The sequence below is a fragment of the Anabrus simplex genome, chromosome 2 (assembly GCF_040414725.1).
Source record: "Anabrus simplex isolate iqAnaSimp1 chromosome 2, ASM4041472v1, whole genome shotgun sequence".
Lineage (NCBI taxonomy): Eukaryota > Metazoa > Arthropoda > Insecta > Orthoptera > Tettigoniidae > Anabrus > Anabrus simplex.
This window is the reverse complement of record NC_090266.1, coordinates 435864455-435891225: the sequence shown is the minus strand read 5'-3', so window position 1 is coordinate 435891225 and position 26771 is coordinate 435864455. Positions and strand designations below refer to the sequence as shown.

The 26771-nt window shown below is 41.8% G+C and overlaps 1 protein-coding gene across 1 annotated transcript in view; it reads right to left on the bottom strand.

The window, feature by feature from the left end:
• LOC136864181 (atrial natriuretic peptide receptor 1) overlaps nt 1-26771 on the bottom strand; it is a 2019422-nt gene that overhangs the window by 174326 nt on the left and 1818325 nt on the right. Inside the window, exon 14 of the mRNA XM_068226191.1 lies at nt 18151-18325. Coding sequence (XP_068082292.1) covers nt 18151-18325 — 175 coding nt within the window. The remainder of the gene's footprint in view (nt 1-18150; nt 18326-26771) is intronic.

Sequence of the window (26771 nt, the reverse complement as noted above, 5' to 3'; positions counted from 1 at the left end):
CATAAGGATCTTCTATGCACGCACATATTAAATTGGACAGCCCATAACATGTTTGAGGTAATTTTCAGGACTGACGTGGTTTTAAAAAATAAATGTAGGCTATGTAATTAACATGACTCGAGCAGAGCATTGAAATGAATAATTTACAAGAGTGGTCAAACTATCGTGTTAATATTGGTCTATATATCTATGGTACATTTGAGCTATAAACGACATTTAACGTGTTGTACATACAGTCTAAGATAAACATGACATTTACTTTCATGTACTTGTTTATTTACTTTGCCATGTGCAATATATATTTATATCTTGTCACTCTTCCGTTATAACTGATAGGGAAATACACTCTCTGACAAAAAAAATTAAGCACCCAGAAGGAGAAGCAAATGCAATGAAACTTCACATGTTGAGAGGTTATATGACATTATTTCAGTATTTAGAAAATTATGTGTGACATGCAAAGAAGTTGGCAGTACGAGTATACTGTTCGTTCCTTGTCAGAAGTATATTGCTCCCACTTGGGCTTGGATGAATGCAATGATTCTGTTAAGAAGTGTGCCATACATGTGTTGCAATCTCTCCTGATGCAAATTGACCCACAACAGTGGGTAGATATTGGCAATGGGACGGAGTTGACGTTCGAGCTGGTCCCACACCTGTTCTACCTGGGACAGATCGGGAAATTCTGGTGGCCAAGAGAGCACCTAAGCATCAAGCGGTCAGTTCATACAGACACGTATCGTGTGTGGACGAGCGTTGTCCTGTTGGAAGATCGTACCAGGATACTATCTCACGTCAGTTAACACATGAGGACACAGGTGTCTGTAACGTACAGTTTAGTCGTCAGTCTTCCTGAATCACTAAGAGAGGTGACTTGAAGTCATACCCGATGACTCCGCACACCATGATGCGAGGCGTAAAACAGGTACGTCTTTCCGAACTATTGGCAGAATATGTCATTTCCTCTTGGCGTCACCATCCTCGCATATGATAGTCATACTAGGAAGTATAGAACCAAAATTCATCGCTGAAAATGAGGCGACGCCACGCTTCAGCAGTCCCTGCTTCCCAGGCATGGCACCACTTTATACGGAGACCTCTGTGTTGTGGTAATAATGGTGGCCTGCCCATGGGACGGTGATTCAGTAGTTCAGGAGCTGCTAGTCTCCGACCATTTGTGCGGGATGACACGGGGTGTTAGATCAAGTTCATTATGCTACCCGGAGGGCAGGCGCAGATGTAAAGAGATTACGATGTGCTTAGCGCACAATACGGCGTTCCTCTTTTTGGTTTGGTCAGAATTGGGGGACCGGAACCTTAAAGACGCGTGTAATTTCTCTCACGTTTCCATTCAGTACAGTATCGGGCCACTGTCACGTTTAAATGCCCAACATCCCTGGATATTGCACGATTTGACCAGACGGCTGCAGTCAGGCCCCTTTCAAAATATGTCAAATGCTGGCAACATTGCCTCATAAGACCACGGGATACTCTCCGTGGTCATTCGCAATGCTCACTAACCTTGTGATGCATACATTAAATGTTTTCATTCCCAACCCTGAAAGGTCGGTGCCGGCCACCTTAAGGGTTACGCCTTCTCTCTGGGCAAGATATCCGACAGGCGGGGGAGATGTGAAGGATGGAGGAGGTGGCTAAAATGATCAGCAGAATGAGAAGATGGGAGTGGGTTGTGGCCTCTTGGTTAAGGGTTTTTAATCTTTATTTCATTTTTTTGTATACAAGAAGGAAAGTAACTCGTTTGCTTTCATATCTATACGTATTTAAACATATTTTAAGCTAGATCTTGGTTTGGAAATACCATAATTCTACAACTTTAATAATATCTTGAGATATTTTCCATCCTATACGCCTGGAGTTCCAGATATGGAAACAGACAGCGAAAGTTGTAAGTATTCTACTATGTAAAATAAATGTTCTTTTGATACAATTACAAAACTTTCATATACATACTATGAGTGGCAACATTTTTGGTTGTGTAAATTCGTAGAAGGTGGAAAACTTTTACAAAAACAGGAGAACTGTGGGAGTATTTCCAGAGGTGTGAAGCTGAAATTAGAATTTAAGCCTGAATGGGTGGTGTAGAAATGCAGATTTAAAGTTTGATTTGCTGCTGCTTGTAGGTGATTGAGGACTAAGGACCTGTTGATGAGGTGAATATTGAGCAATGAGTTAGTTACTAAACGGATGAGATCTTCAACTGTGGGTGGTGGGAAAGGGGAACGGTTACGCGATATGGGCGGGCAGATAGCTCTAATAAGGGCTACATTTTCTGGTTGGTTTTTGGAAGGTGGAGTGTGGCTTCCACAACGGCGTGAGTATACACGGTGAATACTTTCACAGATATGCCATGAGTGTGGTTGGTGTGTATTGCGATACCTGGGCGTCGAGTGTTGTTGATTGCAGTTTCTACATACCGGACTTCGAGCAGTGTAGTGGGAGGAGGGTTGATTGTTGCAGGCGGGGTACCTCTCACCCCTGATGGACTTGGGAGATGATGCACGAGATGATTCAACTTTATGGTGGTGTCGGTGAAAGGAGATTCTGCTGGCCAATACCTATCTTCTGGTGATGGTAGAAGAATCCGTACCATACAAGTTGGACCCGCTGCGTTCTTGATAATCTGGAATGCCTTTCCTGCTAGGATGTCTTCTGCGTTGTGCTCGGAGAGTATGGTGTCTTCAGTAATAGAGTGGTCTACTCCTCGTATTACGCAACTTAGAAGTCTGTATCGTGGGGAGGGATGTGGAGTTTTTATAGGTGGGAGGGGTTGAAGGTGATGCTTGATTCTAGACATTGAACACCTATGGCAGTGGTGACAAGATTGGCAGCAGCGTCCCCGTTGATCTGCGTGATGACTCCATTTGCATTTCTTCTGATGTCAGCTATGTCTTCCCGGTCCATGTTGTATCGGAATAGGGTAGAAACAAATGGTGTTGGGTGACAGGAAGTGAGGGGAGGGATTGGAAAGTAAGAATGGATGTGTTCATGCTGGAGCGGCTTGAAGGAAATGGTAGCGATTGACAGGCGTCTAGTACAATACAGCGAAGAATGTAAGCTTGGGAGGAGTGAAGGTAGAGGGAACGGTGAGGGTAGTAGGAGGAATATTCTGAATTGAGCTGTCCACGAGCAGCAGTGAGTCAGTTGTCTCTGCTGGATGTTCCGACTGGTGTTGTACAGTTCGCTCCTCTCCTGCCGTAAAATGTGGCGTCAACCTTCAAAACTGAAATTGGAATCTGGAGGCGTCCAACTGTTGAGCTGGCGTCGCTGGGATGAATCTGGCTTTGTAATTAGACGCTGCATGACTGAACATTACCGCTGAGTGGTATGAAACTGCTGCTGACCGGCTCAGTTCGGTGATGGTAGTAGTTATGGTGCTACTAGTTGTTGCCATGGTGGTGGTCAGACTGTGAGACAAATATGGAAACTTGGTAATTATGTCTGCCCAGTAGATTGTAAAGAGTTCAGGGCAGATTATTCCACGGGTGTTTCGGTAGCTGTTGGTGATGTGCACGTCCTGATGTGAAAGCTCTGATTTTCTTTTGTCCACCTGTTCAGTTCACCTTTTCAATGGGGAATGCCCTACGTGGCTGACTTACGGTGTTGAAAACCGTTAGACGGCAAAGGATATGAACAATGTGACGTCGCAGGTGCCCTTTACATATCCTATCAGGGCTGGAAACACTGCCACATGGTGACAACACTAATGCATGCTGGTGACCGTTCTAACCGTTACAGATCATTGCAACTCTAATCGCTTACATACCCGCCGATGGTATGCAAGTGTACAAAATTATGTCGGCATTTAACCATTCCATCTAGGTGCTTAACCTTTAGAAACAATACAACTGTCGAACAGCAGCAAAATTACCCTATCCGAGAATGGCTGATTCATTGATTTACGTAGTTATGAGAAACATAACTATTTTCATATTGAATGGAGATGAGTTCTAATGTAAGTAGACTAATGGAAGAGAGCGTGTGCGTTTCCCGAGGACCTTCGAAAATACGTATTGGACCCTTTACTTTAGAGGCCAAGATTAGAGCGTCAGCATTCTTCCTTGTGGTATATCCTCCTTTTATGTTCGTAGGCGATCGATGATCTCTGGAAAATCAGGTGTCTGATTTTCCCAGTGAGGTCCATAGATGCAGATAGGAGGGAAAGCCATCTTCTTGCATTAGCGAACATCTTCAGAAATGTAATCCCAATGTCGGAGTTGGTAAGATACTTCGTGATTTGTAGTCCTTCGTGGGCTGTAGTTGAAAGAAATTGTAACTAGTTCTGCATTAATAAAGCACAAATTATACTGGTGGTGGGCATAACAAAGAAGATGATTTCTCCTTGGAAATATCAATATCACATATAAGGTCCGGCTCCATGGATAAGTGGTTAGCGTGATGGCCTTTGGTCACAGCGGACCCGGGTTCGATTCCCGGCAAGGTCGGGAATTTAAACCAAAACTGGTTTATTCCCCTGGCACGGGGACTGAACGTATGTGTCATCTTCATTATCATTTGATTCTCATCACAACGCGCAGGTCGGCTAATGGCGTCAACTCAAAAGGCCTGTACCTGGCGAGCCAAGGTCCTCGAATACATCCAGGCACTAAAAGCCATGTCCGCCTCTGTGGTGTAGTGGTTGGTGTGATTAGCTGCCACACTCGGAGGCTCTGCCACGAAATTTGAAAAGTGGTACGAGGGCTGGAACGGGGTCTACTCAGCCTCGGGAGGTCAAATGAGTAGACGTGGGTTCGATTCCCACCTCAGCCATCCTCGAAGTGGTTTTCCGTGGTTTCCCACTTATCCTCCAGGCAAAGGCCGGAATGGTAACTAACTTATGGCCACGGCCGCTTCCTACCCTCTTCCTTGTATATCGATTCCAATCTCCCCATCACCCGCAAGGCCCCTGTTCAGCACAGCAGGTGAGGCCGCCTGGGCGAGGTACTGGTCATCCTCCCCAGTTGTATACCACGACCCAATGTCTGAAGCTCCAGGACACTGCTCTTGAGGCGGTAGAGGTGGGATCCCTCGCTGAGTCCGAGGGAAAATCCGACCCTGGAGGATAAGCAGATTAAGAAAGGAAGAAAAACTAAAAGCCATACGCCATTTCATTTCATGTTTTATCACATATAAGGACATTGAAGTGAAGTTGGAGTCATTGGGAAGAGGTGGTCATTCAGTGACGTAACGGGGATGTCACGGTGGAAGCTACGTGGCCTAGTGGAAGAAAATTGCCTGGTTGACGCCGAGGGCATTTCATCCATTTAATATCAAATTGTAAATTATTCTGAAAGTGGATACATGACAACCCTGGGTTTTTGGATTATATGGAGTAAACACTTTTAGAATACCCCAACGAACGACGGTGGGGATGGTATTGCGCCATTTGGTAGCGTGGCTATGAAATCCAACAGTGGGAGATAATCCGCGTCATTTTCTCCGAAAGATTGGAGCAGCCTCCACGGTGAACTTCGGTAGCGATATACGGACATAGGCAATGTCCGGTAATGAGGAATTTACTTACTTCAGTGAGATTTCGATAAGAAATTTTGACTCATATTCTTTCATGGGGAGTTATTGAAACACATATCGAATACTGAATGTTTTGAATGTCGGAACTCGATTTATTCAAATATTAGGAGACTTACTTGTACATTCCAGCCAACATTTCAAAGGACTTAAACAATCCAGTCTCATGTACTCCAGGGATAACGCTTCTTTAGCAAGGTGACATTTATTTAGCTGAGACATGGATATGGAAGAATGTGGGAAAATGTTTCATGATAAATTTCGTCTCATTTAAAATGTGGAGTTTAGAAGTTTGAGTAATATTGGAGTCAGAATATTTATGAGGGGAATAAATTAGTTGGTATAATGTTTGGGACAACGCCGAGGCCCAGGTTAAGTGTGGAATATCAACAACCACATTATCAATTAGGATGTTGTGATATGTGTGGTTTAGTGGAAAGGAAATTTATTCAGGCAGAGTTTTATTGATCTGGAGCACAAATAATAGGCTGTATCTCTAGATAGAGCGTATAGTGTAAAACTGAAATATTGTCCAGGGGTGTATGTGAGGCCGTATGGATTTTGTGAATAGTGATATTCAAATGTATTCAGCAAGAGTCAAAGCCACCTGCAAATTTTGTTGAATTGCCTGAAGAATTTTTGTGAAGAAGTGCCGGTTGAAATAATTTGGTCAGGATAGCAAGCATAACCATAGACTTACAGTATATGTCTGGAGTCGTCCTATGGTAACGAGTGTTGAATATCGTATGCTCATTTACTTAGGCTTCAAGGCTTGAAGTGTTGCAAAATAGGAAGGAAGTGTTAATTTCGAGCGTAACACTAGATATTTTTCACGGTATTCTCTACTCTCTACCCCCTCTGCGAACCATGTAACCTTGCCGCGGTGGGGAGTGTTGCGTGTCCCAATGATGCAGATAGCCGAGCCGCAGGTGCAACCACATCGGATGGGTATCTGTTGAGAGACCAGACTAACGAATGGTTCATCGAAAGGGGAGTAGCAGCCTTTCGGTAGTTGCAAGGGCGGCAGTCTAGATGATTGACTGATGCGGCCTTGTAATAATACTCAACATGGCTTAGCTGTGTTGATACTGCTACACGGCTGAAAGCACCGGGAAACTACTGCCGTAACTAACTCCCGAGGACATGCAGCTCTCTCTGTATGAATGATGTACTGATGATGGCTTCCTGCCGGGTAAAATATTTCGGAGGTAAACTAGTCCCCCATTCGGATCTCCGGGTGTGGACTACACGAGAGGGGGCGATCATCAGGAAGATGAATACTGACATTCTGCGAGTCGGAGCGTGGAATGTTAGAAGTTTGAATCGTTGTGCTAGGTTAGAGAATCTGAAAAGGGAGATGGATAGGCTAAAATTAGATGTAGTTGGTATAAGTGAAGTACGTTGGCAGGAAGAACAAGATTTTTGGTCAGGCGACTACCGAATTATCAACACAAAATCAAACAGGGGAAATGCAGGAGTTGGTTCGATAATGAATAAGAAAATGGGGCAGCGGGTAAGCTACTAAGACCAGCATAGTGAAAGGATTATTGTCATCAAGCTAGACACCAAACCAATGCCCACCACAATAGTGCAGGTCTATGTGCCTACTAGTTCAGCGGATGATGAAGAAATCGAAAGAATATATGAGGAGATAGAAGATTTAATACAATATGTAAAAGGTGGTGGGAATCTAATTGTGATGGGAGACTGGAATGCAGTGGTAGGCCAAGGAAGAGAAGGTAGTACAGTAGGAGAATTTGGATTGAGACAAAGGAACGAAAGAGGAAGTCGGCTGGTTGAATTCTGCACTGATCATAATTTAGTCCTTGCCAATACTTGGTTCAAACACCACAAACGACGGCTTTATACGTAGACGAGACCTGGAGACATTGGAAGGTATCAAATAGACTTCATTATGATTAGGCAGAGATTCAGAAACCAGGTGTTGGATTGCAAAACTTTCCCAGGAGCAGACGTGGACTCTGACCACAACTTGTTAGTCACTAAATGCCATCTGAAGTTGAAGAAATTGAAGAAAGGAAAGAATGCAAAAAGATGGGATCTAGATAATTTGAAAGAAAAGAGTGTGAGGGATTGTTTCAAGGAACATGTTGCACAAGGACTAAATGAAAAGGCTGAAGCAAACACTATAGAGGAAGAGTGGAGTGTCATGAAAAACGAAGTCAGTAGGGCTGCTGAAGAAATGTTAGGAAGGAAGAAAAGATCAACTAAGAATCAGTGGATAAGTCAGGATATACTAGACCTGATTGATGAACGACGAAAATACAAGAATGCTAGAAATGAAGAGGACAGAAAAGAATACAGGCGATTAAAAAATCAAGTGTGTAGAAAGTGTAAGGTAGCTAAGGAAGAATGGCTGAAGGAGAAGTGCAATGATGTCGAAGGCTGTATGGTCCTGGGAAAGGTAGATGCTGCATACAGGAAAATCAAGGAAACCTTTGGAGAAAGGAAATCTAGGTGTATGAATATTAAGAGCTCAGATGGAAAGCCACTTCCAGGGAAAGAAGACAAAGCAGAAAGATGGCAGGAGCATATCCAACAGTTGTATCAAGATAAAGATGTAGATAATTTGGTTCTGGAACATAAAGAGGCTGTTGATGCTGATGAAATGGGAGACCCAATTTTGAGGTCAGAGTTTGACCGAGCTGTGAGTGACCTCAAAAGGAACAACGCACCTGGAATTGATGACATTCCCTCTGAATTACTGACTGCCTTAGGAGAAACCAGCATGGCAAGGTTATTTCATTTAGTGTGCAAGATGTATGAGACAGGAGAACTCCCATCCGATTTTCGGAAGGATGTTGTTATACCTATTCCCAAGAAAGCCGGTGCTAACAGTTATGAAACCTACCGCACCATTGGTTTAGTATCTCATGCCTGCAAAATATTAACACGTATTATTTACAGAAGAATGGATAAACAAGTTGAAGCTGAGTTGGGAGAAGATCAGTTTGGCTTCAGAAGAAATGTAGGAACACGTGAAGCAATCCTGAATTTACATCTGATCTTAGAGGATCGAATCAAGAAGGACAAGCCCAAGTACATGGCATTCGTAGATCTAGAAAAGGCATTCGATAATGTTGATTGGACCAAGCTATTTATGATTCTGAAGATGATAGGGATCAGATACCGAGAGCGAAGAATTTTCTACAATCTGTATAAAAAACAGTCTGCAGTGATAAGAATCGAGGGCTTTGAAAAAGAAGCAGCAATCCTGAAAGGAGTGAGGCAAGGCTGCAGTTTGTCCCCTCTTCTTTTCAATGTTTACATAGAACAGGCAGTAAAGGAAATAAAAGAGAAATTTGGAAAGGGAATTATAGTCCAAGGAGAGGAAATCAAAACCTTGAGATTTTCCGATAGTATTGTTATTTTATCTGAGACTGCAGAAGATCTCGAGAAGTTGCTGAATGGTATGGAAGAAGTCTTGGGTAAGTAGTACAAGATGAAAATAAATAAGTCCAAAACAAGGGGAATGGAGTGCAGTCGAACGAAGGCAGGTGATGTAGGGAATATTAGATTAGGAAATGAAGTCTTAAAGGAAGTAGATGAATATTGTTACTTGGGTAGTAAAATAACTAACGATGGCAGAAGTAAGGAGGACATAAAATGCAGACTAGCACAAGCAAGGAAGAGCTTTCTTAGGAAAAGAAATTTGCTCACTTCAAACATTGATATCGGAATAAGAAAGATGTTTTTGAAGACTTTTGTGTGGAGCGTGGCATTGTATGGAATTGAAACATGGACGATAACTAGTTCAGAAAGAAAGAGAATAGAAGCTTTTGAAATGTGGTGTTACAGAAGAATGCTGAAGGTAAGATGGATAGATCGAATCACGAATGAGGAGATACTGAATCGAATTGGTGAGAGAAGATCGATTCGGCTAATTTTGACGAGAGGAAGAGATAGAATGATAGGACACATCTTAAGACACCCAGGACTTGTTCATTTGGTTTTTGAAGGAAGTGTAGGTGGTAAGAACGGTAGGGGTAGACCAAGGTATGAATATGACAAGCAGATTAGAGCAGATGTAGGATGCAATAGTTACGTAGGAATGAAAAGGTTAGCACAGGATAGTGTGGCATGGAAGGCTGCATCAAACCAGTCTCTGGAATGATGACTCAAACACACATTCTCTACTGGAGAATATCACGGGTAGTCGGGAGTGTTTGTAAGGGAATGATAATACTGATTTGGTAGATTGGTTTTGAATGATCGGGCTGAGTAACTAAGGTGGTAAAGCGCAGGCCTTCTCAGCCCAACTTGGCAGGTTCGATCGTGGCTCAGTCCGCTAGTAACGATGAGGAGCTGTGCGAGTAATACGTGAAACTAGTTATGTTTGCAGATATGTTGCTCATTTTCGCAGCTAATAAAAGAATGCGTGTGACAAGAACCACCTAAAAATTCACTCTCACAATGGTTGCTCTTTGTTCCTAGATTCAAACCTATTCTTCGCTAAGGTTGAATATTCCCAAGTATTTTAATAATCAATTAATGTTACTTGCTTTACGTCCCACTAACTACTTTAACGGCTTTCGGAGACGCCGAGGTGGCTGAATTTAGTCCCGCAGGAGTTATTTTACGTGCCACTAAATCTACCGTCACGAGGCTGACGTATTTGACTACCTTCAAATACAACCGGACTGAACCAGGATCGAACCTATAGAGTTGGGTTCAGAAGGAAAGCGCCTCCACCATCTGAGCCACTCAGCCCGGCCCCAGGTATTTTATAGAACATTTTGTAAATATAGTCAAACAATGCAATAAATAAAATGATTATTTGAGAAGATGCACACGTTTATTTTTAAAAGTATTGTTTATAAATTTAAAACATTGTTCACAGTGAGGTGTTTTGACTACAGCATGAGGTACATTTTGCTGGAATCGCCGGAATCCTGCCAGAATGATCGCTATTAGCGTTATTTATTTACAGTAACATCAGCGTAGATATTTTGAGGGCACCCATACACTAGTCTGCACTACATGCCGTAGCTTTATAATTAACAAACTGATTTACATTATATTGAACGAGGTCCAAGGGTATGTTAAAATCCTGCGTAACACTTTTAACAAAAGCCTGATAGCTGGCAGTTCTCTTTGGAACAGACGAAGGTCATACATTTCCCTGATGTGACCCTGGACTGGAGCAAAGCTTTTGACAAGGTGTTACATAGGAGACTTCTGTTAAAACTTAACAACTACAGCGTTCAGGGTAAACTGTTGGCACTCCTGAGGTCATTTTTGGTGAGTCGTACGCAATGTGTTGTGTACGCAGGAGCTAAATCAGACCAAACTACAATTACTTCGGGAGTAATTCATGGTTGTGAGATAGCGCCCCTCCTGTACACGATTTATGCTCTCGACTTACCGGATTGTGTAAATTAGGCCATGGCAGAATATGCCGATTACACAGTCATTTACAGAGCCATGATTTTTTTATCTGGTACAATATTCTATTCGGATCTGGATAGTATAGCTCCGTGGTGTGATGTAAACAAAAATGTGTATAACTGTTAAGAAGTGTAAATATATAAGACTAAACAGAGCTAGACAACAACTCCATTATCAGCCTACTCTACGTGGAATCCAACTACCACCTTTTAACTCCATCGTTATTCAAATTAAGGAGAGCCTAAAATGAAATGAGCGCGTGGAGGAAATGAGGTGTTAGGCATACGGAGCGCTGGGTGTTGTCCGTAGATGTTTCTCCGGAGGAAGAACTAAAGTCTTACGAAGGTCATACATTTCCCTGATGTGGCCCATACTACCCTATGGCCTCCCTTCCTGGCACCTAACGACAACAGAATTATGAGGAAACTAGAAGGTGTCCAGCGCCGAGCAGAACGTACAATAAAATAATAAATCCTTTTAAACACAGCCAGGTCATTCCACCTGTGAACTCATTATGTAAACAAAAGAGGTAGAAACCCCTGACAGACAACATACACCTCTCCCTTCCCACCGTCTGCAGCATAATTACCTCTCTATTAAGAGAGGCCAAGGAGTTACCCTTGTTTCTCACCCTCGCCAGAACACCCAACGTCGAATGTCCCCTCTGTAGGACTCACGTTATGGAGCAGCGTTATTTTGTGAACGTGGTTGTAAGCAGTCCCGGTGTGAACATCAGCCAGCCTGCCAACTATGACACATCCCCACTGGCAACGAAAACGCAGGCTTGGACATCATATTTGAATGGATTTTACGCACGGAGAACATAATTATTATCATTTTGTTCCAATTACAAGCCTTTTATATACATACCATGAATGGTTGTTGGTTGTACAAATTCGAAGAAGATGGAAATTATTTACAAAATCGAGAGAGCTGTGGGAATTTAAACCAGTGTTTCCAGAGGTGTGAAGTTGACATGGGAATTTAAGCTTGAATGGGTGGTTGAGAAATGCAGATTCAATGTTTGATCTGCTGCGGCTTGCAGGTGATTGAGGACTAAGGATCTGTTGAAGGAGTGAATATTTAGCAAAGAGTTATGAAACGAATGAGATCTTCAACTGTGGGTGGTGAAAAAGGATGTCGTGTCAGGCCCAGTCTTGATCTCAGGACAACCACTCTTCCGAGAATCGAACCTGTGATCGGGTACGTAGGAAGGATGGTGTTACTGAAACATGAGCAGATATTAAAGGGGAGAATATGAGTATATAATTATATCTATGTAATGGCAGTGATGCCAAAATAATATGAATAATATTAGAGGAGAGAATCAATGTAAAATAAGAAACAAAAGGGTCTTCAAATGTGAAAGTATACTGAATGTAGAAAGGTAGCAAGTTGTGCAATCAGAAGAAATGGCTTGGTCGAGTAGTGGCTAGTCACGTAGCAGGAGACTGCACCCTCCCAAGTGCGTAGATTGTCTTCTAGAAATGACGAAAACATGTTGAACGAAAATGGGAGTTTCCGTTCTGATTGGCTGAAGTCAGTTTCCGTGGGGTGGAGAACTTCGATTCTGTTCCAGAAATACGGGCGTGACGAGGAGTAGGTGTAAAACGAGGGGCACACCCTGGACGGGGATTTTCTAGATCAATTCTACCGGGAGTTGCGAGCGGAAGCTCTGTCAGTCAGCACTTCGATTTTGGACTTAGAATTATATACCACTGAGAGTCTACTACGCCAAGTCTTCGTTATACACATCATTTGAGGTTGTGGAGGCACTTGTAAATACAGTATATATCATCATCAACTGCAGCAATTGAAAGTGGTATAAGGGAAGCTGTGGACTTCAATTCTCTCACGAGTAGCGGATCTCCTAGGCCCTTAGAATTAATCTCCCAAAACGCTCGGGGAGCAATCTGACTTAACAAACTTCACGTCGTGATAATAACAGTGTCACGACAAGGAGAACGGTTGGGCGATTGTAGAATAGCCACAGTTACCACAATTACTGCTGACACTGTCTTCAAAACCGCTCGGGTTTTGGACGTTCCACCGGAAGTACCTACGAACTTCCTCATTTCAATATTAATTAAACATGGAAAGATAATGTATAAAAGCAACGACGTGTGGTCTCAACGGCTCCTATTCCTAGTTTGAAACGGTGTAAGAGCAGTTGCGAATTGAAGTTAATGAACCAATCCGTCGCTTACTTCAGTCAATGTCTATTCGGCAGAAAAATTACTGTATGAAAGTCATGGGATATTAAGACCTGCTGGTCACGTAATTCGCCAAATTCTGAAATATCAGCAAATGTTTCTCAAAACTTCGTGTAATCGTAGCAGTATTCTTCAAGTACTGCTCACCTATGGAATCTTCTGGCATCCGAAGTAAAACTGCTTCTTCTTTCTCACTCCCTCCACGCAGTAAAGAAAATGTATATGTAAATGGAAACCCATACTTGATGTATATATGGTAATACCGAGTGGCGCGCCGCATGATTTTATTAAGTGCATGTATTTTTTGTAAGTGTTTGGAGTTGGCAATTTTTTGCAGAAAGGGAAGAAAAACATACCCGCATGATTATTTAGCACTTAGTTTGCTGTATCAAACTCATTTAGGTTCATTATGAATCAAAGACTAGAAGGGTGCGTAACGGGAGAGATGCCGCAAGGACGAGTGATATGCCGCACAACCAGGAGAGATGACGCAATGAGGTAAAAATGATAGACTATTCATAGAAATACCTACTTTTGTGACATCTAGTATGGAGAATACGTACAAAAAATTAGCTAACTATGTTATGTACTGTTAGTAAATGATTGAAAATATATTCAACAAATAATTTAAATTTTAATTAAAATTATTTTTCCCAACAACTTTACCCAGTGGACGGAGGCGATTCAGGTGTGAGCACTGCGAATATGCAGGGACCACCTCAAAAATTCAATGTTACAATAAATTAGCTCAGATTATTTTCAAAAGTTTATAGTAGAGACTCGAAACAATGTAGTTTACAATTTAAGGAAAGTAGCTTTTAATAATACACTGACTGACAGAGCAAATGCAACACCAAGAAGGAGTGGTCAGAACTTTATGCCAGTTGCAGGGTAGACTGACGTCACTGAGGTATGCTCATGATGTGAAATGCGCCGCTGTGCTGCGCACGTAGCGAACGATAAATGGGACACGGCGTTGGCGAATGGCCCACATCGTACCGTGATTTCTCAGCCGACAGTCATTGTAGAACGTGTTGTCGTGTGCCACACGACACGTGTATAGCTAAGAATGCCAGGCCGCCGTCATCGGAGGCATTTCCAGCAGACAGACGACTTTACGAGGGGTATGGTGATCGGGCTGAGAAGGGCAGGTTGGTCGCTTCGTCAAATCGCAGCCGATACCCATAGGGATGTGTCCACGGTGCAGCGCCTGTGGCGAAGATGGTTGGCGCAGGGACATGTGGCACGTGCGAGGGGTCCAGGCGCAGCCCGAGTGACGTCAGCACGCGAGGATCGGCGCATCCGCCGCCAAGCGGTGGCAGCCCCGCACGCCACGTCAACCGCCATTCTTCAGCATGTGCAAGACACCCTGGCTGTTCCAATATCGACCAGAACAATTTCCCGTCGATTGGTTGAAGGAGGCCTGCACTCCTGGCGTCCGCTCAGATGACTACCATTGACTCCACAGCATAGACGTGCACGCCTGGCATGGTGCCGGGCTGCCGGGCTAGAGCGACTTGGATGAGGGAATGGCGGAACGTCGTGTTCTCCGATGAGTCACGCTTCTGTTCTGTCAGTGATAGTCACCGCAGACGAGTGTGGCGTCGGCGTGGAGAAAGGTCAAATCCGGCAGTAACTGTGGAGCGCCCTACCGCTAGACAACGCGGCATCATGGTTTGGGGCGCTATTGCGTATGATTCCACGTCACCTCTAGTGCGTATTCAAGGCACGTTAAATGCCCACCGCTACGTGCAGAATGTGCTGCGGCCGGTGGCACTCCCGTACCTTCAGGGGCTGCCCAATGCTCTGTTTCAGCAGGATAATGCCCGCCCACACACTGCTCGCATCTCCCAACAGGCTCTACGAGGTATACAGATGCTTCCGTGCCCAGCGTACTCTCCGGATCTCTCACCAATCGAACACGTGTGGGATCTCATTGGACGCCGGTTGCAAACTCTGCCCCAGCCTCGTACGGACGACCAACTGTGGCAAATGGTTGACAGAGAATGGAGAACCATCCCTCAGGACACCATCCGCACTCTTATTGACTCTGTACCTCGACGTGTTTCTGCGTGCATCGCCGCTCGCGGTGGTCCTACATCCTACTGAGTCGATGCCGTGCGCATTGTGTAACCTGCATATCGGTTTGAAATAAACATCAATTATTCGTCCGTGCCGTCTCTGTTTTTCCCCAACTTTCATCCCTTTCGAACCACTCCTCCTTGGTGTTGCATTTGCTCTGTCAATCAGTGTAATAACTAAGAAACGTGGGTTTCGCAAGAAACATATAATAAAATTCAAACTTATACAAAGTTTACCGTTCTCCCATTGAATAATTTGTAGTGTATTTTACGCTTACAGTGACATCGCTAAGAAAAATTTGTTGTTACCAGTCATGCACCTTTATGAGTCTCTGTTGGAAATAGACATAATAAGTTATCGAGCTGGTTCATATCAATTTAGAATGCAGTTCGCTTTAAGCAGCCCTATATCCAGTAGTCCACTTCCCAGGCACTCGGTTGTCCTTTCCGAACACATATTTTAAGGTATTATTTGCCATAAATTTAGGTCCCATAATTGTTTACGTTACTTAGAAGATATCTTTCATAATAGGAAATAGAAAAGAGTGCACCGTAATATTAAAGACGAATTTGAATGTTTAGAGTTCACGGAGGTAATGCACGATGTTATGCAGCATGTCTTCCTGTCCCTCAAAACCACATACTACCAAGCTGGTCGAGCAATGTAAAATTCAAATTCCTTATGACAGCGGTATTTACGGTATGTGCTCGTACCTACACACCTCCATTATGATCGTTCTTCATGTTTCCCTCTGGAAAGAAGGTAAGGCATACATTATAATTGTTTAGGTACATAATCGTTGATACTAATATTTGTATTTATGTGTTAGTACTCTGATGGTATATAATACACCTACAACAAACAATTTACTTCACCTAACCCGGTTAAATTACATTAATTTATTACAAACAGTGGCGTATTTAAAATTGGCAATCGTATCATTGATTCGATCTATCAACTATTATGTAATCGTTAACATGGAAAGTGTTGTACTACTGGATTACGATATATCTTAGTGTCATCATGCTGCTATACATTTAACAAAATTATACCCGTAACTCTCCACCATAATCGCTTGTTAGCTTCTCTATCCATGCCATAATATAATATAAAAGGGAGTTCGACCCCCGGGATTATTGCACTTGGTTGGAAGAATGAAGATTGCAGTGTGCCAATGTGTTCAGTATCGGACAGTGCATCTACCTTACAAACGCGACTGTTGTTGGTATATGGTTAAGTGTTTGACAAGTTTTTTTGCATAGTTTATCATGGACGATATAAAGTTGCACCAGTCGTGGTGTTTCAGTGGACGGCCAATAATGTGAAAGTGTACACAATATTCAGCCTATAGAAATTCTGAAGCATATCAGATTACGGCTCAATGCGTGTCGATATTCTGCACTTATTGATCCTGGGGAAGAAATGTAACACCTTGTGGAAGAATGCAATAAAGGCTGTTGTGGCTCAGTTTGAGCTATCACCTTAAAAATTACGTGGATATGGTTAAATTATAAGATGCAATAAGATCAAGGACAGTTCTGTATGCTGATGTTATTTCCCACAAGAAAGGAAAGGAAATGTGGCTGCGAGCGCAAGGATTATCCAGTTCAATTCAGTAAAATCAAAGCTACACTTTTACAAAAACGTACAGCGTACGACAATTCGAGGAGTATGATCCCTCGTGTATGACTCGGAAAAGGACAACGCAGAGAGAATTGTGATATTTTTCCACCAACTGAAACATTCATTTTGATATACGTTCAAGACGGTACGAAGACAATTTCTTCAAATTTTCACGAATCATGGAATGATTCCAGATATCCGATATTTATTGGTTCTACTTTTTCATCGATGACAATAGGACTTTGAGGTCGAAATTTTTCACCGACGAGTATAAATTCAGCAATCGAACAATTAGCTGCAGCGAGATATCGTTACATAAGTATGTTGTTGTTGGTTCACTTTTCAGTGACATTGGGAAATATACCTGCATATCATACAATGCATTACAATCACTACAACACGGTGGTACTCCTCCAGGATAATGGAGGAGCTACACTTACGTCTTGTTCCTTGTCTTATTCATGGAGAAAGTACAAATGTTATTCCTTTTTTTAAATGTAGTGAGGTTCATGGTAACAGTATGAGCAACCCAGTCTGATATCACTAATGGTTTGTAACAGCCTTATGGACGGAACAAAATTTGAAGTAGGTGAAATTCCATAAAGGCAACCATATTCGGTGAAATAGCTGGAGATTACATTAAAGACTACCGTGGGACTCGTCTGAACTAAGAACGTAATTGTATTTTCACCTAAACCAATTATATTGCACGAAGGCGGGGCAGTGAATCAAGTACGTTCTACAGCCTTATGAAAATACTAAGGCGCACTCCCTGCTCATATTACTACTTATTTACGGTTAGTGTTAGAACAATTGTTCTTCTATCTACTAGAAAGTCACCGATAAGGAAAGGGACTGTACTGCGCCTATCCCACGTGGCAATCAAGGACAATTATGAAGCTTGACTGTCGATGCAGGAAACTGACTTCTGAAGTCAGAGCGACAATGTACATCTCCATTTTGTTTAAATTCTTCCTTTAGTCAAGGCAAAGACTTTATGGAACGCACACCCCTCAGGATATGGTTTATTCCCTTAGATCACAAAAAAAATTATATGAAACACAACCAAAGTTGTTGCAAATTGAATGAGTTATCTTTTATCTTGTTTGATTGGCATTCATTAAAACCCGATACGATTGCGAAGAGATAATTTTAACACTGAGGTGAAACGATTAGACTCTAAGTTCCTTGTATTATACATGGAGAAAGTACAACTGTCAGGTGATATTCCATAAAGACCAACATATTCGGTGAAATAGCTGCAGATCACACTTACCTATTTAGCTTTCTTATAGCGGATTTGAGGGCGTGGAAATCAGGTCTGTCAGCCGGTTCCTCTGCCCAGCATCGACGCATCAATTGTACTACAACAGCCTCGTCCTCACAGGTGTTTTCGTCCACCTGAGGTCGAAATACAGGTTTCTGTCCATTCTTCACATTTTCTACTATTTCTGAAACAGGGAAAGAATTTCACTTTCAATAGGACTGACACCTTACAATCATTTGACTCTATTGTTTATAATCCACTAAGTCTTTTAGAAGTTATGAATGGACCTTATTAGTCATTAATATGTTATGATAATGAGTATCTAATATGTTGAGAATAACAATCGGAAGACTTATGCTTGTCGGTAGGGGAAATGGAGAAAGGCAGATCAATACTTAATCCTCAGACAACAATATACTGCCAGATATGTACTTCAGACTATGAACTACGGATGAGCATGGATTTGGAAAGTTAATGTAAAGTGATTGCCTAGATAAATGAATGTACGGCTGGTAGCTTCTACTTTAAGAATAATTAAATTACGGTATTACTAAAAACTAATTATAAACTATAGCATAGTTCGAGCTATCTCAGCGTTCACAATAATCAGTCACATTAATTCACCCTCATTCTTCCTCGGCTGACACAGTCTAACTCAACTACGCTACTCTCACTCCTTAAACTGTCACTCGAGTCCTAGGGCAGTTCACAAGTAAATTCACAGAACAACTAAGCGGCTGTCCAGTACACAGTTCATGCACGCGCAACACAGTCACATAAGTCGGTACAGGGTACGGAGTAAGCACACACACACAGTCGCGGAGTCTCCTTTCGTTCACATGCAGCACTCCTGTGCTCCAAGGTATGTACTTCGCAGCGCAGTCACTCACAGAACTGAACCACTTTCTCTCAATCTGTTACTCACTGAGTCTACACAGGCAAGTTTTGCATAACTTATATACTGTAGACCAGGCTGGCCCTTTCAGCTACTTCGGACAGTAGAAACCCGTGGAGAGCTCTGGCTATAGATTCTCGTCGTTTCTACATGGCCAAGGAGGAAAAGGGTTGGCAACAGTGGGATATTAGCAGGCTAGCTACTGCATGCCGTCTCGTCTCAGACTGGTAAACCGAAGGGACGAGAGGGTAGGGGATCTGTGGTTCCGTTGGAGCTAGGCTGACTTGCTCCACCCAGGTCCTATTAAAAATGGCGTCGCGGAGGCATTCCGCGTCACAGTAAGATTCCTTAAATGGGGAAAATTGAGTACACATTTGAGCAAAGATAGTTTATGCTATGTCAATTGTGTTAGAAGTTTTATGGGCACCTCACAAGAATGAGAGAGAACAGACTAACAAAGATAATCTTCAACCACATCACAAAAATAAAGGTGACCAAAGAACGGGTTGAGGAGACAAGAAAGGACATGGAGGAAGTTGGAATCGATCTGAAAGAAGTATGGAATAAGACGTGTTTCGAAGTAAAACTGACTAATTCAAGGGATTCCAGGAAAGGTAAAATCAAAACTCTATGATCATCTTCTCGGAGGAATTGCAAAGAAAAATGGAGAAATTCTGGTAGGAGAGGAAAAGAGTAATCAGGGAACTAGCTGTTTCCCTTGGACCAAAGTACGCGAAGCTCGCAAAGAAGGAGAAGATAAAGAAATACAGTACTTCTGATACGGTGGCAGAATTTTTGTGCACATATACTGATATCTCTGTATGTATTACTTCAACAATATTGTTACTTTAAAAAGCAGGAAAACGTGTCCCATTTAGAAAAGTAGGACATGGATGGATTTAGGCTAAACGAAAAGGCTACGGAAGACATAAACATTTAGACATGAAAATTATCCTCGGTAATCTCTTAACAGCTGCATGGGAAGCAAGAACTTATACTCATTCCCGATTTTATAAAATATGAGCAGCTCTCGAATTAAATACTGAAGTTCAAAACTACATTTCTTTGAAGGCAAGGACGTGATGTCTTTCTTGATTCACTAACTCAAGGGATTACAGGAAAAAGAAAAGAGCATACGTCTCTTTTGAAATACCTCTTTATGAAAATCAAATTAATGCTTATTGACCGTGTACTCTCAGTGGTTTATAAATTTTAATGTGTAAATTTCTGCACAGAATAATGGATTAAGACGTTGTTTTCAAGATTATCTCCTTTTCCGCTTTCTCCCAACCGAGCGGAGGATGATGTTTCCCTTAATATTTCGTACAAACCTTGTAGATCCACTAAATCGATGACCTTCCTACATAACATTTTTGAAAATAGGCATATGTTTGATATTTCACTGGAAAGATCCCATTTATCATCTTGCATGCTTATAATCTATCTTTTAACTTGAAGAATTAAGTGCGTATTGCAGAAATCAAAAGATAGTAATTATACAACAAGAGTTCAATATCAAAGAAATTTCAATCAGTGTTTTGTACCCTGTTACATGGGATTGCCGTTAGCCTAGAAGTATAAAGGAGAATATTAATGCTGATATGAATGCTAATAACTGAAAGACATTAATTATTTCGGAATTTCACCGAAGCTCAAATGTAGTCGCACATTCCACCAGCCGTTCGATATGTGATCTCAGTGCAGTTGTCGATTCGCTTCCGCAAGATATTGGACACAACATGTTCACGTACGTGTATGTGTACACACTGATGGGCAAATACATTACGACCTCCGACCTAATACGTTGTAGGTCCACTTCTAGCCTTCAGAATCATCTCCACCCGGCGAGGCATTGACTCACTGAAATGGCGGGAGTTCTCCTGGTGTATCTTATACCATCATCGTAACAACAGGTCTTCCAGCTTGTGTACACTGCCCTGCGGAAGGGGGAGGAAGTTGATGTAACAGGATCCCCTCTTTCCAATTCGAAAGACAAATGCTCAATTGGGTCCATGTCAGCGATATGTGCGGTCTACGACATGAAACATTTTCATGTTCACCGAACCAGTCATCCACAATCCTGGAAGCGCAGCATGGCCCAACGTCCTTTTGGAAGAGGATGTTACCATGAGGGAAAGCTGTTGACTTGAACGGATGAACTTGGTTTCCAAAAACATCCAGAATTTGGTGTACTGGAATAAGAGGACCCATGAAAATATTGACTAGACTATCACACATAGTCCAGCTGCTAGCTTCTGCTCAACAGTGCAACCCGGTGACAAAGTCTCCGATGGTAATCGGCGTAAACGTTATCGCCCGTGGATTCGATGAACCAGAAATCTGGATATATCAATCATTCAATCATTCAATCCAGTGCCGATGATTTTGTGCCACACTCATTCACTGCTGTCGGTGGAGTGCAGTCATCCTTTGGGTATGACTGGCTCTTCGACTCGGCATTCCCATGCACAGCAGTGATCGCCGAACTGTGTGCTGAGAAACATTTCCATGATCACCATTGTTGTGTTTCTACGTAATTTCTCGAACTGTGACCCTACAGTCACACTGAAAAATTCGTGGCAGGCCGCCGCTGACCCCCTGTCATCAATGAGGTAATCTCGACATGTGGCTGGATGAAGTGTCGTCGATTGCAAATCACTCCATCACATTCGCTTCTTGCTCACAATAGCGGCATTAGATCAGCAAAAAATAGAGCAATTTCAAGGATGCTGATACCAAGATGCCGTGCCATCACTTTACGAAACTCGGATCAGTTGAGCCCATTCTCCATTTTGACACAAAATACACAACTGAGAGCAATCCTATAAACCAGCTCCAAATATCCCATGTTGCCAAGGTGCGATGTGTACCTGTCCGCTGTCCAGGCACCATAAACATTTCTGGGTCTGGTTGGTCATAATGTAATGACCACTTGGTGTTTACTCCTGAACGCCTGTACTACTAACAGCCATACGCTGTGTGATAAAGGTAATGCATGCATAATTTATTTTTCTAATTTAGATATTTACATTAATATTAACATTAATATGAACACTGAAATACTTAAGTTCATAGAAAACGTCTGTTCCAGTTTCAACAAATGTTTTACGACAGGGAAGAAATTTATGGACATTCAGTATTTTACGACAATACCAGTGCTGCAGCTATTGAGTGAGTCGATTGAGATTTCATTCTTTTTTTTTATATTTTGTTCAATTCGCACTGGCACAAGTAGGTCTTACGTCGACGACCCGATTGGAAAGGTCTAGGAGTGGGAAGGAAGCGGCCGTGAACTTAATTAAGGTTCAGCCCTAGCATTTGCTTGGTCTGAAAATGGGAAACCACAGGATACTCTCTTCAGGACTGCGGACAGTAGGGTTAGAACCCACAATCCCCCAAATAAAAGCCCACTGCTGCGCGACCCTAACCGCACAGCCAACTCGCTTGGAGCTTTCCATTAACGTAACGCTTTCGTACTCAAAAACTACAGCCTGTTTCGAGTCAATCGACCAGGTCAAGAAATGGAATTAATGAAGTCCCCATCTAGCGGTGAGGATAGGAATTGTGCGGACTGCCGAAGCCTGTCGCACTCCACTGGAGCAATGATTAATGAATGACAGTTGAAATGAAATGACACTGGAGAGTGTTGCTGGAATTAAATATGACAGGGAAAACTGGAATACCCGGAGAAAAACCTGTCCCGCCCTCCCCTTTCTCCAGCACAAATCTCACATGGAATGACCGGGATTTGTATCACGGAACGCAGCGGTGAGAGGCCGGCGCGCTGCCACCTGAGCCACTGAGGCTCAACGCTTTCATAATAAAACTGCTTTATTCATTCTGTATGAATTAATTCCTCCATAATGGAAATATGAAGAAAGAGGGGTAGGGTGACAGCACACATTGGTTTACCTGTATTTTCTTAGCATAGCGTACGGAAATGTCATAGGTGTAACTTCCATTGTTTTCCCTCATGGTTATTAGGTTAAGTCTCAAGTCAATTACACAATGACAAAATCAAGTGAAAAAATGTGATGTTGCTGTAAACTTGGTTATGTACTTAGAAGTGAACTGTAACTAGATTTATTCATAAAAATGGCATATCATAAAGACAACGCCTTCGGGAAAAGGATGTGCCCAATATCACCAAATCATACGCGACTAACAGTGCATGCGAGTTATTATGACACTACTGTTGGGGGGTTGAATGTCTTGATGCATGCTAAAAGGTATTTTTGAACATCTTAGTAGAGTTATAAATTTTACCGAGTGTCAAACTGCTCAGTGCACATGCACGTGCGAGTTGCATCACCATCCCCCCAATTCACCTCTGTTAGTGCGACTTTAAACAGAAGTCATTTCACTAAATGTTCGCATTGCGAGTTGTTTTACATTTTATTTTTCAATATAACCAGCAGCTTTATGCAGATAGATGAAGATATCGTCGGCTTACTTCTAAAACCTCGTATGTTACGTTCTTCCTACCCATTATATTCCTTAAGACTGGTCACGCCTCCCAGCCACATATGTATATGCAATCCATCAGAACTTTTTTCGTAGTGTTCATTTTCCTGTGCTAACGTGTAAAGGAAAATTGAACTTACCACACCGTATTATAGGGATGTTGTTTCCATGGCGAATTTAAGCACTCCTACAGTTTCAAATATTTAAGGTTCATTTTCCTTTGCACGTTACCATAGGAAAATGAACACAACGAAAATTGTTCTGATAGACTGTACATCCAAGTGTGGCTGGGAGGCATGACCAGTCTTAAGGAAGAAAATTGATAGGAAATGCATTGGGAGATACGAGGTTTTAGAAGTAAGCAAGCGATATGTCAATTTTAGAAATACATAACTTCAAATTAACTACTAACGATGGAAGTTGAAGGCAAGAGGAAGGGAGAATTGCCTGAGGGAAGATGGTTGGAGTTAGTTTGGAAATACCTCAAGCAGAAAGCTCTAGAGGATGAAATGACAAAAGAATGAAAGAGAGGGAAGAATTCTGTTACAAAAGGGTGAACTTGAACGTCATGGGATAAGTAGTAAAGAGTAAAATGAACTGTCAGTGATCAATGATAAATTAGGATTTGAGGGAAGATAAATTGTTGATGAACTGAGAAATTAATGTCGCAAATCTAGTACAACAACATTACAATATAATTAATAAGTACAGCACAGGAAGTAAAACTGCTGATCTATCTACATCGTGGGACAACACACCATTTCCGTTTTTCGGGTTAACCTGGGAACTCTACTACTCCAAAATGCGCATGACATTATTTGTAACGCTCATTGACTCAATAAATGATCTCAGAACCTACGGTTGATTTGTACGTTGTAGTTTAACAGAGGGGTACAAAAAATGTTGTGTTCTCCATTAGGTTACGCAACAACGTAGGGACTAAGGAAGAAAATTTTGATTTATTCACACTTAGCTATAATAAGATTACAATAATGTTATGTAAACTTTTGCAATGACCAGCTTGCATTACATACCTGGTAGAAAGACTGGCAAATGGCACATCAATTAATTTATACCTATCGAAGTAAGACATAAGGAAACTTGTGACACCAACATGTCTAAGGAATTAGTCATAGATCTTTAACGAAGAACATACAAATTAGAACATCGTCTCCATCTAAAAAGACGACATGTTGTAGTTATTCAATTTATTTTGATCTTTCAAGTAGTCTATAATAATAAATTATATACTGTGTCTTACTACTATTTAAAATCAGGTTGTGGCCAGTATACCATCAGATTAGTCGTTAAATTCCTTCATTTACTTTCATACGAGTATTTACGGGGTGCAAAGAATGGGTAAAATGACGATAAAACTGCAGTTCACCTGCTTACAAGTAGTTCCAGGAATGAATGAATCTATGAATATAATGAATGTCGTTAATATGCAGAGCAAACAAGAGGGGTGCAGGTAAAATATTTTGAAGTGCTTGGACAGGGACATGGGATTAATCTGAGCGCATGTATCGGTTCTTACCTATACGCCGCCATTTGTCCAGATAAATATGATCCACTTATTTGACAGAAGAAATTAAGAAACCTAACGTTACCCGATGAAGGTACTGATTAACGCGTGAAATTAAGCTTAATTGGTTATTTCTCTCTTATTCTTACCATACCAGATGTAATCGGTTACTTTTATCAAAGTAGTAAAAAATTCTTGATGTTCAGGGAATCCGGACTGGTACGGTTTAATTCAACTTCTTCACTCAAAAAAATACTTATTTGGGAATTAACTGTTGTACTAGGGTTTTACTCTGGAAAGGAAGAATCAGCGTTACCATAAATCCCTGCGGTTTTGCTCTAACATTACAAACATATATTGATAGCTGGAGGGAGAAGATGAAGATATGAAAAAACAGTTATTTATATTCCAGAGTTGTAATTATTAATTGAGTTCCCAGTAATTAAATCATTACTTCGAGCAATTGAAATTATTTCATGCATAGCATTAGTTATACAATGGGGGAATATATAGCCAAAGTGGAAAGAGTCTCTTATTTCGACCTGTGTCAAGGAAGGACTGATTACATCACTGTATTCAGAAGATAATCAATCAGGGTTTCGGGAGAGAAAGGTAAGAGAATTCAGCGACCTCTGTTCCTTTCCAATGCTTTCAGTCCAGAAGAAGCTGTTGTTGGTGAGAAATGAAAGACTTTTATGTATCCTGGTTTTGAATTTCGGGTTTCTTGATTTAATCTGTAGCGAAGTTTTCAAATGTTTTCATATTCTATTGAGGATTTCGAATGGCACAATGTTGTCTAGACTTTTATGTGCCTTAATGAGTATTTATACCGTTAGTCATTCGGGCAATAAGGGAACGATGACCGCGAACGGTTCGAACAGACGCTTGACGATCAAAGAGGTTTCGCATAAGAGTGCATAACTGCATTAGTATTTTGGAAATGCTTACAAGACCCCCCTACTTCCTCCTATGGTAAACTACTCGCATTTTCTAAGATGGTAACTTTATTAAATCTTCCTTAATGTCGGTATTTCACACAACTTGAAGATTTCCGTTGGGAAGAAAAGGGATATCCTAAATGAGTGAACCCTGGAAATTGTATTCCCAGACCGTCTGCGATCTGCCAAAACTTAAAAACGTCTAGTCGTCGTGGGAATTCACTCGGTCTATGATACAGACAGCTGACCCATGGTGTGGGGAATGAGTACCAGCAGCGAGGGACATCGCCTGCCACAACATAAGGGACATTCACTACTCTTTTCCGACTCTGGATGTATTAAATGTGATATGTAACTTCTTTTCTTTTTGAATAAACAAATAGTTCAATTTAAAATGTTTAATTCGAAAACCTCTCTCTTTGTACACATTCCAAGCATGGACCATACACGTCTTGCGTAAATCCATGCTGTCCAAGATAGCTAAATACGGGCGTTTCTGGTACAATATAAAGGAACAATAATAAAAATACCGATATAATAGGCAGGCCATTAACCAATCATTTTAAAATTAACTGTAATACGAGTAATAATAATAAGAAGAAGGATAGCAACAAAAGTCACAATACAAAGAGAACATTATGGGTAAAATTTCTGAAGGGCTGATGCAGCGTATCGTTGACCTAACCAGTGTGGGAGTGCGGGGTCGTAAGGAGGATCACCGGACTGGCAGCCGGTTTCCTGTCGAGCTAATGGAACAGCAACGTTTCTTCAAATACCCCGAATTGTATGCTGGAGTGGAAACAAGAGA